Source organism: Thunnus thynnus, chromosome 22 (assembly GCF_963924715.1).
Source record: "Thunnus thynnus chromosome 22, fThuThy2.1, whole genome shotgun sequence".
In the NCBI taxonomy this organism is placed as follows: Eukaryota; Metazoa; Chordata; class Actinopteri; order Scombriformes; family Scombridae; genus Thunnus; species Thunnus thynnus.
Window position 1 is genome coordinate 16,448,568 of NC_089538.1, and position 14,563 is coordinate 16,463,130.

Below are 14,563 nucleotides of genomic sequence, written 5' to 3' on the forward strand. Positions count from 1 at the left end.
GTGAGGACGGGCTGCCTGGAGGGCAGGAGAGTAAATAAAACAGGAGTGAAGTATGGGAAATTTGAAGACTTTAAATTATTTGCAGCGGAGGAATGTGTATGTCATCAACATCATCGCTGCCACCCGTCTTCGTCATCTCCTGAATTATTACACAGAATTTGGTTCCCATGGCAGGTCTGATGTTCCAGAGGTCATGAACTCCGAGCACAGATGTTAATAGAGCAATAAAAGCAGCTTTGCTTTTGCCCCGGCTGCTTGAGTGACATTGATCTTGCAGTAGAGAGACAGTGTCGTCCTTTAAGACCATATGCATGGACAGAGGCTGCATTTCCCACTTCTCACTGTATGAAAAAAGGGGAAAAGTTCAAACATCTCCTCCTCTAACTCATATGTGACATTAAAAGCTACATTTATCCTCATTTATCCTTTATCAAGAACAATACCGGTCTAAAACACAATAAACTTGTCATCAGGATATAAATACACATTGGACTGTGATGATTAATGTGAGGAAAAAGTTCCTCTTTTTTAAAATCGTGACAGTGGGGGAGGGTTTAAGCAGAGAGTTCTGGTTTCTTTTCTACATAATAAACCGAATGCTGCTCAGACAGAAAGCAGCTTTTTGTTTGTGTGCAGTTTAATTTAGTTTTCAGACAGCCGACAACCTTGCAGACAGCAAGATGTGGGTTGAAGATGAGGACAGTGCGGCTGCAGGTAAGACTTGATATTGTGGATATGAACTGCTTTGGAGATTTTTTTCTTTTAGTTGCATGATGAGTATTGCAGTTTCAATATGATTTCTCAGTATCCAAATAAATTACATTAAATCACTGTGAACTTCCTTTCAGAGCAGAGTGAAATAATCAATGTATTTTAGTTTAGATATTTTATAACTGAGTGTTTCTTAGATGTTGGGGATTCAGTGCATTAAACAATTCAAAATGTACCTTTTAATTAACTATAAAATGCTTCCATTTTGTGCAGTTGCTCATTTTGTAGGAGCAGCTTTTGTAGTTTTAACAGTGGATATTCGTTTTTTAAATTTAAAAAAAAAAAAGAAACACACACTTTTAATTGGTGACATTAAAATCACTTTAAGATATCCAAAACAGCCTTTAGATATACTTTGACATTTTGAGAGATATACTAATTCGCTTCCTTGCTGTGAGTCAGATGAGACATTAGATACCATATCTGTCTGCAGCTGTGGTTAGCTTAGCTTAGCTTAGCTTAGCGTAAAGACCGGGGTTTATGAGTGGGACAGTTTCTTGGCTAGGCAGAGTGACTTCTAAGAAATAGTCTGTCTCATTACCCCCATACCTTTTTTTTTTTTTTTTTTTTTGGCAGTTTGTGAATGTATTAAACAAAAACAAGATGTAATGTGTCAATATTTGAGCTTTAGACATGTGGATAGGCAGATTTTGTTTGTCCCCTTGTTCATGCTTCATGCTAAGCTAGTCTAATTGCATGCTGTCTTTAGTTACATACTTAACGCAGCAGTTTGACATTTTGTGAAATATGCTAATTTGCTTTTTTGCTGAGATTGGATAAGAAGATCAATACTACTCTCATAGCTGTCTGCTAAATATAGCTTAGCACAAAGACTGGAAACAGGGGTAAACAGCTAGCCTAACTCTGTCAGAAGGTATCAAAATCTGCATACCAGCACCTCTGAAGCTCACTAATTAACATGTTATTGGTAAATCTCATATCTTGTATCTCTTCTTTAATCAGTACAAAAATCAAATTGTGAAACCATGTTCTGGTTTACGTGCTGGACTATTTTTTCATTCAGCTTTTGTCAAAGAAAGTGAATTAGCACATTTTCTAAGATGTCAAACTGTTTCTTGAAGTGCTATAAAGCTTTTGATTTCTTGTAAAAAAAAAGTGAAGTAGTAGCTTTAAACTGGTGTTAGTCAGAATTTAGAGAGAGTGAAACATGTTTATGGGGGATTGTTCCGTGATTTCACTTCTTGTATTTCTCCTGGCGACCTCCTTCAGACGGCCTCGTGAAGTTCCTCTTGCAGTCACGCTGACAGGATGTGCGTATCTTCAGTTAGCTCGTGTCCCACTGAACGTGTTCTCTGTTTTCTGTTGGCATCGCCCATTTCACAATCCGTCTGTTGTACGAAGATAAAATGACTTTACTTTTTCCCCACAGAGTGTGGCGAAGAGAGTGGTTTATCCTCTGAAGATGAGGGAGACATTCAGGTATCACTGTTAGTGGCAAATTACTGGTTAATTAATGTCACTTTCTAAGAGACAATCAGTATGGGAGGAAACACTAAATTACCCTGCTGAAAGTCAAATGACTTCTCCCATGTTATGGTGAATTCACATGAAATCATACAATCTGCCTTCCTTTGGTAAAACTTAAATGCATAAACAATAATAAAAAATATTTCTCTTCTAATCTCTGCACAGTGCTCATTAATTTTCCGCTGTTTTAAATGAAAAATGTGAAAATGAATTGCTGAATTAGAAAAAAAGTGCAACAAAAGCTACTTGATTACAAGGATAAATGGAGGTTTTGTTGCCTCAGCTGTTGGTGACAAAAGAATAAAATGTGAATCAAACTTACTTGTTGGGTGATTGATGTTTTTTTCCCCTTTTATGCTTATTTTTTTATTGTTTACTGTAATTGTTAGTATGAGATCCTGGAAATGCAGAGAGATGAAGCCAATCAAAGGCTGTCTGAACTGGAGGAAGGTGAGAATTCAGTTCATTTATTCATTTTCTTTACTTCCTTGTTCCTATTCAGGACCATAATATACACTGGATGCCAGCACACCGCAAGACAAATAGACACAATCACATCTAGTAATATGTCTTCCTACAAAGGAAGTAAGGATAAAACACACAAAATAATCTTACTGAGTTTAAATTTCAGGTTAATTTTGTACATTTTTCATATTAGTCAAACCTTTCCTCTCATCTATTCTCTGTTTTTAAGAGATGATCATGATTGACAACTCTCTTCCTTTCATTATCAGTCTCTAATCAGCTCCTGAAAGAGATGAACGTATTAGAGATCCAGTTCCAGATTGAGCGTTCCTGCAGAGAGAGTGCTGAGGCGCTGGCTGTCCAAGTATGCCCATTAACCGTTACACCTTTCCTGTCCTTTTTTCTGTTCTTTTCTTTTTCTGTAATTTCCTTTCTTTACCTTTTCCATTCCTTTATGGTTTCTTTCTTTTCAACTATTTTCTTTTTCTTTGCCCTATCATGCCCTTTCCTTTGCTTTCATGGTCTTTCCTGTCCTATTTTTCCTTTTGTTTCCTTTCCTTTCCTTTCTTGTCCTTTCCCCTTATTTCATTTCCTTCCTTTCCTTTAATTTCCCTTTATTTCCTCTCCTTTTTTGTCCTTTCCTGTTTTTTCCTTTCCTTTTTGTTCCTTTCTTTTCTTTTCTATCTTTCCTAATCCTGAAATGTTAAAGAACTGCTGTAAGAAGCAGCTTCACATATGACATCAAACAACCTTATTTGTCATTTAAATATTAAAAAAGAAACTAAAATCACACCAGCAGCATCGACCTCCAGTCACACCATCACTTCCTCCTGTTGCCTAGGTGACCAAAGAGAACAAAGTCCTGAAGAGAAGAAGCCAGATGCTGATGCCGCTCATCCCTGAGATGCCTGAAAACCTGTCTGATGTGACCTTTGACCCCGAGACCGACCCCGCGGTTAACGGTGACGTTGTTGATTCTGGCGAGAGCAGTAATGAGGAGACGCTGCTGCTGCAGAGCCAAGCCAAGATCGCAGGTTAGACAACGCTGCACACGATTCACCTCAGTCAAAATTCAAACTATAATGGAAGAGACACTAAAAACACTGAAACCCTTTTTTGTCTGCTGGTAAAGCAAATTAAGAACTAATTGTAAAACACAACTGATAATCATTAGGAATATACTGTATGTAGCAATAATAACCTTAAAAACAGGAGGCTGTTCTACATGATGTGTCCCAAAATAATCATATATTTAACATGATAGATTGAACATTACCAGGCTAACTAATTAGAAGAAGTTGATTAACTGCACATAATTAATAATGTATTTATTATCCAAAAGATTCATGTTGACACACTTTGGTGTTACTCCGAACCCTTTCTCTGACCTCAGCGCTCAGTAGTGTTAGATTATAGTGTTCAGATTGTCTCTCAGATTTAGGAGCTGTTTTATTATTATTATTATTATTTCTTTAAATTCAGGGCTCTTTGTTAATACAGCTCATCATAAACCTCTTTCTCTCTCTCTGTCAGAGCTGCAGGCGTCAGTGGACAGTCTGCTGGCTGAAAAGCTGCAGCTGGAGCAACAGGTGGAGGTTATGAGCAGAGATCAGGCCCAACTCAGAGAGCAGGTACTGCCATGAAACACCAGCGTGTTTGTGAGAGTGTGTGACTGAAGATATACCCAGTGAGCCTTACTGCCGTTTTCTTACCCTCAGCTCGCTCTGGAGGTTGAAGAGAAAGAAGCCATACTGAGGAGAATGAACAAACAGAGCAAGACCATGAATAAAATCAAACGAGGTAAGTTCTCATTACTTTAGAGCTGCAGCTGATGATTATTTTCATTATTGATTCACTGTTTAACGTTGAAAATGTCACAAAAATGTCTGACTAACAGTCCAAAACCTAGAAATTCCAAAAGAAACCACCATATTTGATCTTATGTGGCCTCGAGGTGTGCAAACATAGTTTTGGTTTTATCTGCTGATTGTTTTCAATACAGTGTAGGTGCATATTTTTTTGGTAATTTGGGTGAACTGACCCTTTAATTTACAGTTGGGTATAACAGTAAGAGAAAACATCTCATCCTTTTAACCGAGAGGCTCGAACCAGATAATATTTGACATTTTTAATGTGCTAAATGATCAAAACTGCAATTAATCATTTCAGCACTACATTGTGACAATAACATGTAATTTTCAAACATTATGAAAGTTAACATCACGTATTTTTCGTGTGTATGTTTGTGTGTCCGCAGTCTCCCATCTTGTCACAGAGGAGTTCACAGAAATGTCTCAGAAGCTGGAGCTGGAGCAGGGCCTCCGGCAACAAGCTGAAGTCTTCGCCCACCAGGTGCGAGCGTGGCATGCGTATATGTGTGTGTGTGTGTGTGTGTGTGTGTGTGTGTACGTGTGTGTGTTTTCAGCACGGCATGAAGCATTTTGTCATACATTCACACCTATACACACTGAAGGTGACAGGTCGTGCCACGGGAAGGGAGCAGGAGTGTTAGCGCTGACCTTCGGGCAGCTACAGCGAACAGACGGATGGCCCGACCAGGGGGTTGGAAGGGACACACACACACACACACACACACACACACACACACTTCCGTTGTCAGAGAGCAGCTGATGTGGCGGGACAGGAGAAGGGGTCTCCATTCTCTTTTTTCACACTGATGACACATCGGTCAAACCTGGGGTCTCTGTGTGAAACGAGGCGTTCACACACACCCACACACACACACACACACACACACACACACACACATACTCAAGACAAAAGCAGAGACATAACAACACACACTTGTACACAAACACCGATTCACTTAAAATCCACATACCCAAACACACACACACACACGCACAAACACACACCACAGTTTTACGCTGCCCCAGCTGCTCCTATAATGAAGGCCTTTTCTTTCAAAAAACGTCTCTCTGTTCCCTTCTCTTCCCATTTAGCCCCTCCCTTCCCCGTAATTAGTGGTCATCACTGCTGCCGAAGGAGAATAGTGGTCTTTAAGCACAACCTGTCTTTGCCTGACACCTTTATGTTTTGCCGAGCATATAGCAATTGTCGCCTTTGTGCGCAGCGTCCTCCATTTACCGGACAGGCGCACAATGGGCCGCCTCGCAGGGGTCCTTACCTGTGAAAAGGACCCCCAACTGTTCATACAATTCAGCCCCTTTACTCTCAATTCATGGTAAAAGACCCCCCTGTGCTGAATGCCTCTTGTATGCACTACTATTTGTCTGTTTTCATGTGTTTTGAAAACACCAACCATTCACACTTCTTCTCTGTGATGCATGGTGGTATAATGATGCAGGGCCTCAAACAGGAAACAATTTAGAGGTTTTTTTTTTTTGTGTGTGTATTTGTGTCTTTGTTCCTTTTGTGTGGTTGTGTGGTTATGTGTGTGTGTGTGTGTGTGGGTGTTTGGTTGGCTCCGTGTGTTTGTATGTATGAAATCATTGTGCTAATTGCTGTGTGAAAATTGCTCTCCGCTGACGGGAAGAGTAAAGACCAGAGATTAGAGCGGTGTAATTTGCAGCATGCAGCCTCGTGCTACATGTGCTGATACAGAGCTCAGCAAAGCGGCGGTCTGTCTGTACAGTAGAAACACAGAAATGAAAGCACCTTTCTCACACTTCCTTTTCTCTGATGACTGACCTGTTCTCACAAATGTCCGTACGATCTATCGGAGAGATAGATCGAATACAGAGTCGTGTCCTCTGTATTGTTTCTGAGGATTTTAACAACTACAATAACACGTAGATGACACATTACAGGATTTTAAGGATGATGTGTGAAATGAAATCCATTTTTTAAGAATTGCCCCAAGATTTGTATTCTTGGCAACATTTGGAGACAATATTTGGACAATCACGTCGAGTTACTTCTTTGCCAATCAAAAAACTCATCAGTGTGATTGCTGCACACAGTTATCCAAATCTTTATTATATTTATTCTGTGTTGTCCTCTCACATACCTACAGCTAGAAAAGTGCTTCCAATTCTAACAGGTTGAGCATATTTTTGTGATGACTGCTATTACTTTTCTTGTTGACATCTTTTATAATTACTGGGTTGTGAATTTTTTTGAACGGCGGTCTATGGGATTTTGAAAAATAAGCATCTCAAATCGTCAATAGGCTATCTCAAATACTAGACACCCTAAAGATGTCATACTTGGTAAACATGTGCCCAACGTATAACATAATGAAACATGTTACCATCCACCATGTGGTCAGATATTAAGAGTTTTACATTTTGGCTAATAAATCATGAACCATAAGAATATTTGTACTGTCCTCGGATGAAAACGAATTGATTGGTATATGCCACACCTGTTTGCGTCTTTACACCTTTTTGCTTCCTATTCTACATATATTATGCAATCTTCACAAAAGTTGGTACATACCACATTTAGATGACCCCAAACAAACAGCATCCATTTGTTTATAGATATCTTCTGCAGTTCTTCTGTAATTGGCTACCAAGTTTTGTAGATGCAGCCTAACATGCTTTCAGAGTCATAACTCTTTAATTCACGATTCAGTTGCAACCAAATTAGGTAATGCTGCACAGAAGGGGACACTGAATAAGTCTGGACAATCTGATGCCATTTCACCCATAGGTGGCGCTACAGAAAAATGTAATTGCTGTCGCAGCAGCAGATTGCAGCAGCAATAATGCACGTTTTCTGCAGGAAATGCAGATTCTACTTATTTTTAAAATCCTGGTCATGATCCTGGATATAACCACATATATAAAAGAGTTTTAAAAGAAAGAACTGTTCACGTAAATGTTTAACGCACTGGTTCCCAACCTTTCTGGCTTGTGTCCCCTTGAAACAAAGCAATGTCTACATGTGACCTTTCATCAGGTTTAATAGTGCGAACCAAAGTGTTTTTTCCTTCTACAATTGGTCTCGTCTAGATAGTTTTTGACCCTTGAAGAGCTAAAACAATCTAGTATTTCACTAGAAAAAGGGAATTGGAGAAAAAAGATGGGGAAAAAAATGTGTGTAGAAGATGTTTTCGAGTTTCTCTTGTCCTATTAATCATCCCGTGAACCCTCAGATTCATCTTGCGTCCTGAGCCCTGGCTTGTGAAACAGTAGTTTTAAGCACTCTGGCAATTTATGAGCTCTACAGCACAATTTTGCCGTATTGATTTGTCACACCATAGAAAAAAAAGCCACTTAACATAATGTGGAGGAAAATTATGATCACTCTCACAGCTAAAACCTTCTGTCTGCATTGTTTCTAGTCTTCAATGAAGTCCAATGAGTAACACTAACAAGGCTTCTAAGTCATTGTTCAGTCAAACACTGGTTTGAAAACATTTTCTCTGCATTGTGACAACCTCCTGGGGGGAGAAAATTAACAACCAGCCATTTAGATCTCACTTTGTTTTTCCTCTAATAGTGGTTTATTGTTGTTGATGTATTTCTTTTCTATTTTACTAGAAACAGATAATCATAAAGATGTGTTCAAGATGTCAAAAGGTGAAGCTAGATGTGGTTTGTTTTGTCAGATGTTTGTGCAGCAGACGGTGACTGACGGACCTAGCACGATGCAGATGCAGAGCTCAGATACAGGTCTGCAGCTGCAAAAAGCCCTGGAACAGATATCAAACATCAACACAGCGCTGTGTGATATACAACGCTACTACCAGGACCAGGTGTGTGTGGATGTGATCATAATTATTAGAGCATATCCATTCTGGTCTGTTAATATTCCTCATCATGGCTCCGTTTCTTTCACGTCTGCGCTCAGATGAAACAGAGTCAGAGCTCTGTGGATGACAGCAGTTTCCTCAGTGAGCTGCAGAACCTGAGAGTTCAGCTGAAGAAGAGCGAGGAGGAGAGGAAGGCCTTAGAAACTCAACTGTCTGAAGCCAACAGCGCTTTCACAAAGGTCCAGGATGAAGGTAGCTGCTAGTGGGGAAAGTGTTTCTCAGAAATATGTCTTAGCGCTTGTTTAAACCTCTCTAGATGGAGCAGATTTAAGGATGAGGTGACAGCGTCTGGTAAAATGGCAACTGCAGAAAAGTGTCAAAACTGTGCTGAAATATTGAAGCCAATGTAAGTGCATTAACATGAAAGTTCCTTGACTGACATCTAGATGTTAGCTCATAAAACCTGTATGGAAACCAGTGAGAAAAAAACCCAAAAATACAAGCTAACGGTCTGAATATTGTCTAATGTGATGTCTTATAGGTGAGATTTAAACTTGCAGCTCACTTAAGTTATTTAGGCTTAAAGATTTGTGTGTTTAGGATCATATTCTGATTGACAAGTTTCAGTTTGACACAGATTGACGTAACAAACACTAATTTCTAAAAGCCGAAGTCAAAAGCGGTACTCAAATTCGTCTCATAGCTAAATAGCTGAATATGTCATGTACTTCTTCCTTTGTAGTGAAACAGTTACAAGATGTACATAAAAGGGCAGAGACAACGGCCGAACCACAGGAGGAGAAGCCCATCCATGCTCCACCTCCACCTCCCCCGCCCCCGCCTCCTCCTCCAGCCCCGACCACTTACCACAAGTACGTTTCACTAAAGCCAGAACTTCCTCTATCACTGAAACACAGCTACAGTTATTCATAGTTGCATTTGATGTTAAACAAAGTTTAAGTTATGAGTTCATACATCGTTCAGGAGTCAGAGAAGAATGAAGGACAAGTTATAATCTTTGCTGATAAGCGACACTATTTAATGTTGTAAAATGAAATATCAATATAATAATGAAATATGAGGATTTAACCCCTATGACCTCTGTCTTTCTCCCTCTCTGTCTGACTAGTACACTTGATTTGCTGAGGAGCAGGAGGAAAGATCGAGCTGAAAAAACAGATCAAAACAGTGAGTCGCACTCTGTTCACTTTCACTGGATTTCAGTAATATTACAACAAAAAATAATGTCCATGCTTACAATGAATAGAGACTTCTCTAGAGTTGCATATTTTCTTTGTTTCTGTGAAAAGAGAAAATTATTTGTTCAGCTTTCTATTTAAGATTAGACATTAGATGCAGCACATACTGTACATTTTCTCAAATTATACAAAATACTGTATGCTACAGTGAAAAATGCTGTGTATTTCCATTGAGGGAAGAAAGAAGAAAAGTTCCCATCATCTTTTAGGTCCTGGTTAATGAATCCTTTTATATTGTTGTTTTAAACTCTAGCATCTGTAGTGTCTGGGAAATGGTCTTGTTTGTACAGAGAATGACGTCATTCATTAAGCAGCAGTGGTTGGTTCAGACTTAAGCACAAGCAAAAGAAAAACTGTGGAGTCACTATAACCAACAATAGTCGCCATGGCTGAACAGAAACAGAAAAAAGCCCCACATACAATAAAGATATTTTTTTTATCTGTTCTAATCTTTAAGACTCAGCACCTGCGCCGAACCTGAAGACGAAAGCGATAGATGAGATGATGGAGAGGATAAAGAAAGGCATCGTCTTGAGGCCCACCAGCAGAATACAGGTAGACAAACTGTATTTAAAAATATTAAGTTAATAGATGTTGATGATCTTGTCAAGAAGAACTTGAATAAGTAGAAATCCAAAGTAAAAGATGAACTCTGCTAACCAACATCTGACTTCCTCTGGTGAATTCACAGGATGACGACGGCTCGTGGAAGGTCAGTAATCCTCATAGCTGTTTGTTCCTTTTTCTTTTATTTTTTATTATAATTTAAAACACAGTTACAAAGTAACATTTCCTGTCTTTTGATTCCTACATTTCCTTGTAGGACCAGAAGAATGAAAACAGAAAATCAGCTGTTGTGGAGTTGAAAGGAATGCTGGTAATCTACTTAAACTCACAAAGTCAAAACCTGAAGTGATAAATGACAACACAAGCAACTGAATTTTGAAATATCTTTTAACCATCTAACACACCAGAATAACATGAAACGTCAGACCCACCGTAGAGTGCCCTCCAGGAAGGGAATCGGCCGAAATGTTGGGGAGGCGGAGCTCCTGGCAGTGCTACAGAGGAGGAGGAAAGCCATGGGAGACACCCAGGAACCGCGGTCCTCAACACAAACACAGGGTAGGCTGTCCTCTGCATGAAATGTCTCCTGGTATCTTTATATTTTTCATAAAACTGATTTATTACCACTGTTGCTTCTTAATATACTTGTTTCTTGTTTGTAGCCTGTATTAGAGGTGTGTGCAGGGCCAGATGTGCACTAGAACACAACTCACAAGCACTCAATCGCTATTCCTCAACAATTAGCAAATCAAATGTCTCGATTTAATTTAATATGATTTGATTTGATGGATATAGAAGACAATGAATCAAAAGTAAGAACACTTGTTTCTAACATGGTCCCTGATGTCAGAAAAACAGGCCAGACAGTAACACGTAACATCTGCAGAATCCTCTAAAACAATAAATAAAAAAAGGATATTTGAACTTGCTTTTAAACCTACAGTACTTCACAGATAGCTTTAGTTTAGGTGATGCAAAAATAATATTCAGAAGGATTGCTGCCAGTACAGCTCAGAGCTGAACAACAGAAGCTGCATCATATGTACAATATTGTCAGTGGGTATGTTATATAATAACAGGGTCAGTGTGCGTTCATGTAAAGTCGCTTGAGTAAATAATGTAGCCAGAAGTTCCTTTGTTGTTACTGGTGCGGCGTTCTGCTGCACATTCAGTTGTTGATAATGAACGTGGCTTATAGAAGTCAGGTAATAGAACAAGGTCACAGATTTATTATGAAACCTTCACTTTAGCTATCAAATGGTCCTTGTTGTACTGAGGTATTCTGATGTGGGCGATAATATTTTTTATTTAAATTGTGGTGATGTGTTTTTGAGATTTAAGGATTATTTTTAGTTTAATGCTGAATGTCTTGTGCGTCTTTAAGTTTCTTTGTCTTAACATCTCGGGACCACGTTAGAATCCCTTGGATTTATCTCTTAGATTTTGTTTTTGTGTTTGTAACCTGCAAATAAATCATATCATATTCTAACTAAGGGCCTAAATGACTGGAAGTTACAGGACACATTAATGTATAAAAAACAGTGATGCTATCACGGCCCTGGTCTCATCTTTGTGATGGACTACAGTAAATGGACAATGTGGATTCTGGGGTGTTCCTCTGGTAACTTTAGGCTACTATTAAAAGGAAATGAAACTGATACAAATGTGAAAGGCCTACAAGGCGTTAACTTCCTGTCTGCCCTTTCATAACTCTTTTTTTACTTTTGAATGTTTTTTTCTGACAGTGAAGCACTTTTAAAAAGCATCAATGCTATAACAAGGTCAAGATAATAATAAAAGAGTGAGAAGTATCAGATCTCTTACAGGCTCGACCATCTCTGATCTTAACACAAAGAGCATCAGTGTCTCTGCAGTACTCATAATAATTCTATTGTGGTCAGCTGTTACATTACAACCTGCATTCCTCCGTTTTGTGATCCATGTTGTGATGATCTCTTGGTTACAGACCCCCAGCCAGGTCAGCCGTCTGCCCCGGTGGTGTCAGATGTTCCCTGGGCAGGCGAGCGCGGCAATGCCCCTGTTCTTCGGAGACTGAAACAGAACAGGGAGAAGAGAGACTCCCGCATCCGAGCGTCAGCGCTGATCGTCGGCCAAGAACACTGAGAGCGGACATAGAGAGAAACAAACGCTGTTGTAGTCAAATTGTCATTGATAGGGATGAGTTTGTTTTGCTTTTACTTCAAAGGGATGCATTATGTATTTGAATGTGTATTGAATTAATGCATGAATGAACTGCTTCTGTGGTTTCTTGGAAGCTACTGGTTGATCTTATTCTCTATTGAAACAGTAGCTCAAAGACTCAAAGAGTTGTAATAACCGCCAGATTGAATACTGTAAGAAAATAGTTCCTTTTATTTGTTTTATCCTCTGGAGAGTAGCAGACGGGTGGGTTATATTACAAACAAACATCAAATTCCACATTTTTTTCAACATTTTCAGATACCATTTAACCCAGATCTGCTTCACATATCCAGTACTTGTTGCGTGTCAAAGGAAATGAAACCCCCTCAGCCGTGTTTAATGTCCAATATCATTCTCTTAAGGTGCCTGGGTTTAACTGGTTCAAGTGCAAGTTACAGGATTTTGCAATTCAGCTACAAAAAAAACTGATGGAAAATGGCCATTGGAAAAAAACCCCACTATATGGATACCCTTGCCCATTTCTCTCCTGAGGTGTCTGTCTCTTAAAGCTCGATCCAGCAGAAGGACGGAGGCTGCCATTTATTTAGGCACATTAAAGCTCTCACACCCAGAGCGCAGAGGTGTTGTTAGATAAGAGCCCCAGGTGATCTGTGCGTTTTCCCCCTGAAAGTATCTTTAAATGCGGCAGGTCGCCTTTTGTTTTCTCACCTGCCACCCAGATACTGTATATATGTGTGCATGCATGCATGAATGAATACACACACCCTCACACCACGCCATCTATCCACCTGCCTATCTGCCTTTGTTAAAAGCGTTTGAAAGAAGGACAGAATTACTCACCTTTGACTCTAACACCATTTTAGTGTCTTCACACTGTTGCACATTATATATTTACTTTATTTAGCTCTTTTTCCTAGAGGGCCTGCCTTTCCACTCTCTAGCATACATTTTTTATTGTTTTCCTCCACAGAGGTGTTAGCTTTTTGGAATAAAGTAATGTGTGCTGCCCCCTCTGTGTTATTGAGTCCATGCACATGAAAGCCAGTGAGTGTGTGTGTGTGTGTGTGGATGAGAGAGAGAAAGAGGAAGTTCTGAAACTGCTGTATTCAAGGACACTGATACAAACAGAAAGGATGTGTTATCAACGCACTCAAGGACTGGATCCAAATAAAAAGTAGTACATTTATGTGCTTTCCCCTCTCTTTTCCTTAACCTTAGAACATTAGACCGTGCACATTGCAGTGAATTCATTAGTTATGGGAAGACAATAATGAATGAATGAATGAACTTTGGCTCCAGTACTGACACTGGTCATAATCACCCCCAAACTGTGTATCTTTAAATATAGCTGGAGCAAGATAGTAATATAGCTCCTTTTCTGTTAAAAACGATGGCCTCGTGTCTCCTAAAGAATTCAACCATCCTTCATCATGGCCACATAAACAGTCCACCTCCGGGTTGTTTAATGCATTGAGGAATTTTCCTTACTATAAGCGTCTGTCTAGGACTGCACTAAAAGTACAACGACTGAAACGTATAAAACCAAGCAGAAGTCCCAGAGAAGCATATGTTTGCAAATGAAGGCAGATGTGGATTTCATTTTAGGGAGAGCAAATTAATGGGCACACAATGACTATACTTCTTAAATTATACTTTAAAACAATGGTTTGATTGTATTAATTAAAATCTTACTAACTCAACAAGTTTTTACTTGCTATCACAAGGATTACCAAAAATTTTTTTAAAAAAGTGGACAGACTACCTTCAGTTCCAGGAGAAGTGATTTCAAACGTGACAACACGCTTGTGCGCCCAAACCGGGACACAAATAGACTCTACTTTGTCACAATGCATCTGCAGCTCTGCCACCATGGACTACCAGTCACAAACCACGAGAGCATCCAGCATGTTCAGCAACCTTCGACAGGTTATTCCATGACAGCTTCTGCTGGAGGAATGGATGAAATCATTTCATGGAGGTATTTTCTTTATAGTGAAAAGGGAATGAGTTTGACATATTGAGGATTCCACTGGTGAAATAAGATTTGGATTATGATGAAAAGGCACTTTGAGACATTTTTGCTGAAGGTTTTGTACTTAAATCTTTTGGAAACTCAAATCTCTTTGAACGATGCAAGTGCAAATTATTTCTCTTCCAGGCTGAAGTC

General features: G+C 39.3%; 1 protein-coding gene across 1 annotated transcript; it reads left to right on the forward strand.

The window, feature by feature from the left end:
• Positions 1 to 462: 462 nt before the first annotated feature.
• shtn2 (shootin 2) lies at positions 463 to 13,574 on the forward strand. The gene is made up of 17 exons (XM_067579985.1): positions 463 to 714; positions 2,162 to 2,211; positions 2,649 to 2,709; positions 2,994 to 3,088; positions 3,566 to 3,758; positions 4,258 to 4,355; positions 4,443 to 4,524; positions 4,982 to 5,076; positions 8,264 to 8,410; positions 8,506 to 8,659; positions 9,150 to 9,279; positions 9,537 to 9,595; positions 10,124 to 10,221; positions 10,358 to 10,378; positions 10,490 to 10,543; positions 10,641 to 10,791; positions 12,200 to 13,574. The coding sequence occupies exons 1-17, from the start codon at positions 681 to 683 to the stop codon at positions 12,355 to 12,357; spliced, it is 1,680 nt and encodes a 559-aa protein (XP_067436086.1). The 5' UTR covers positions 463 to 680; the 3' UTR covers positions 12,358 to 13,574.
• Positions 13,575 to 14,563: the final 989 nt, after the last annotated feature.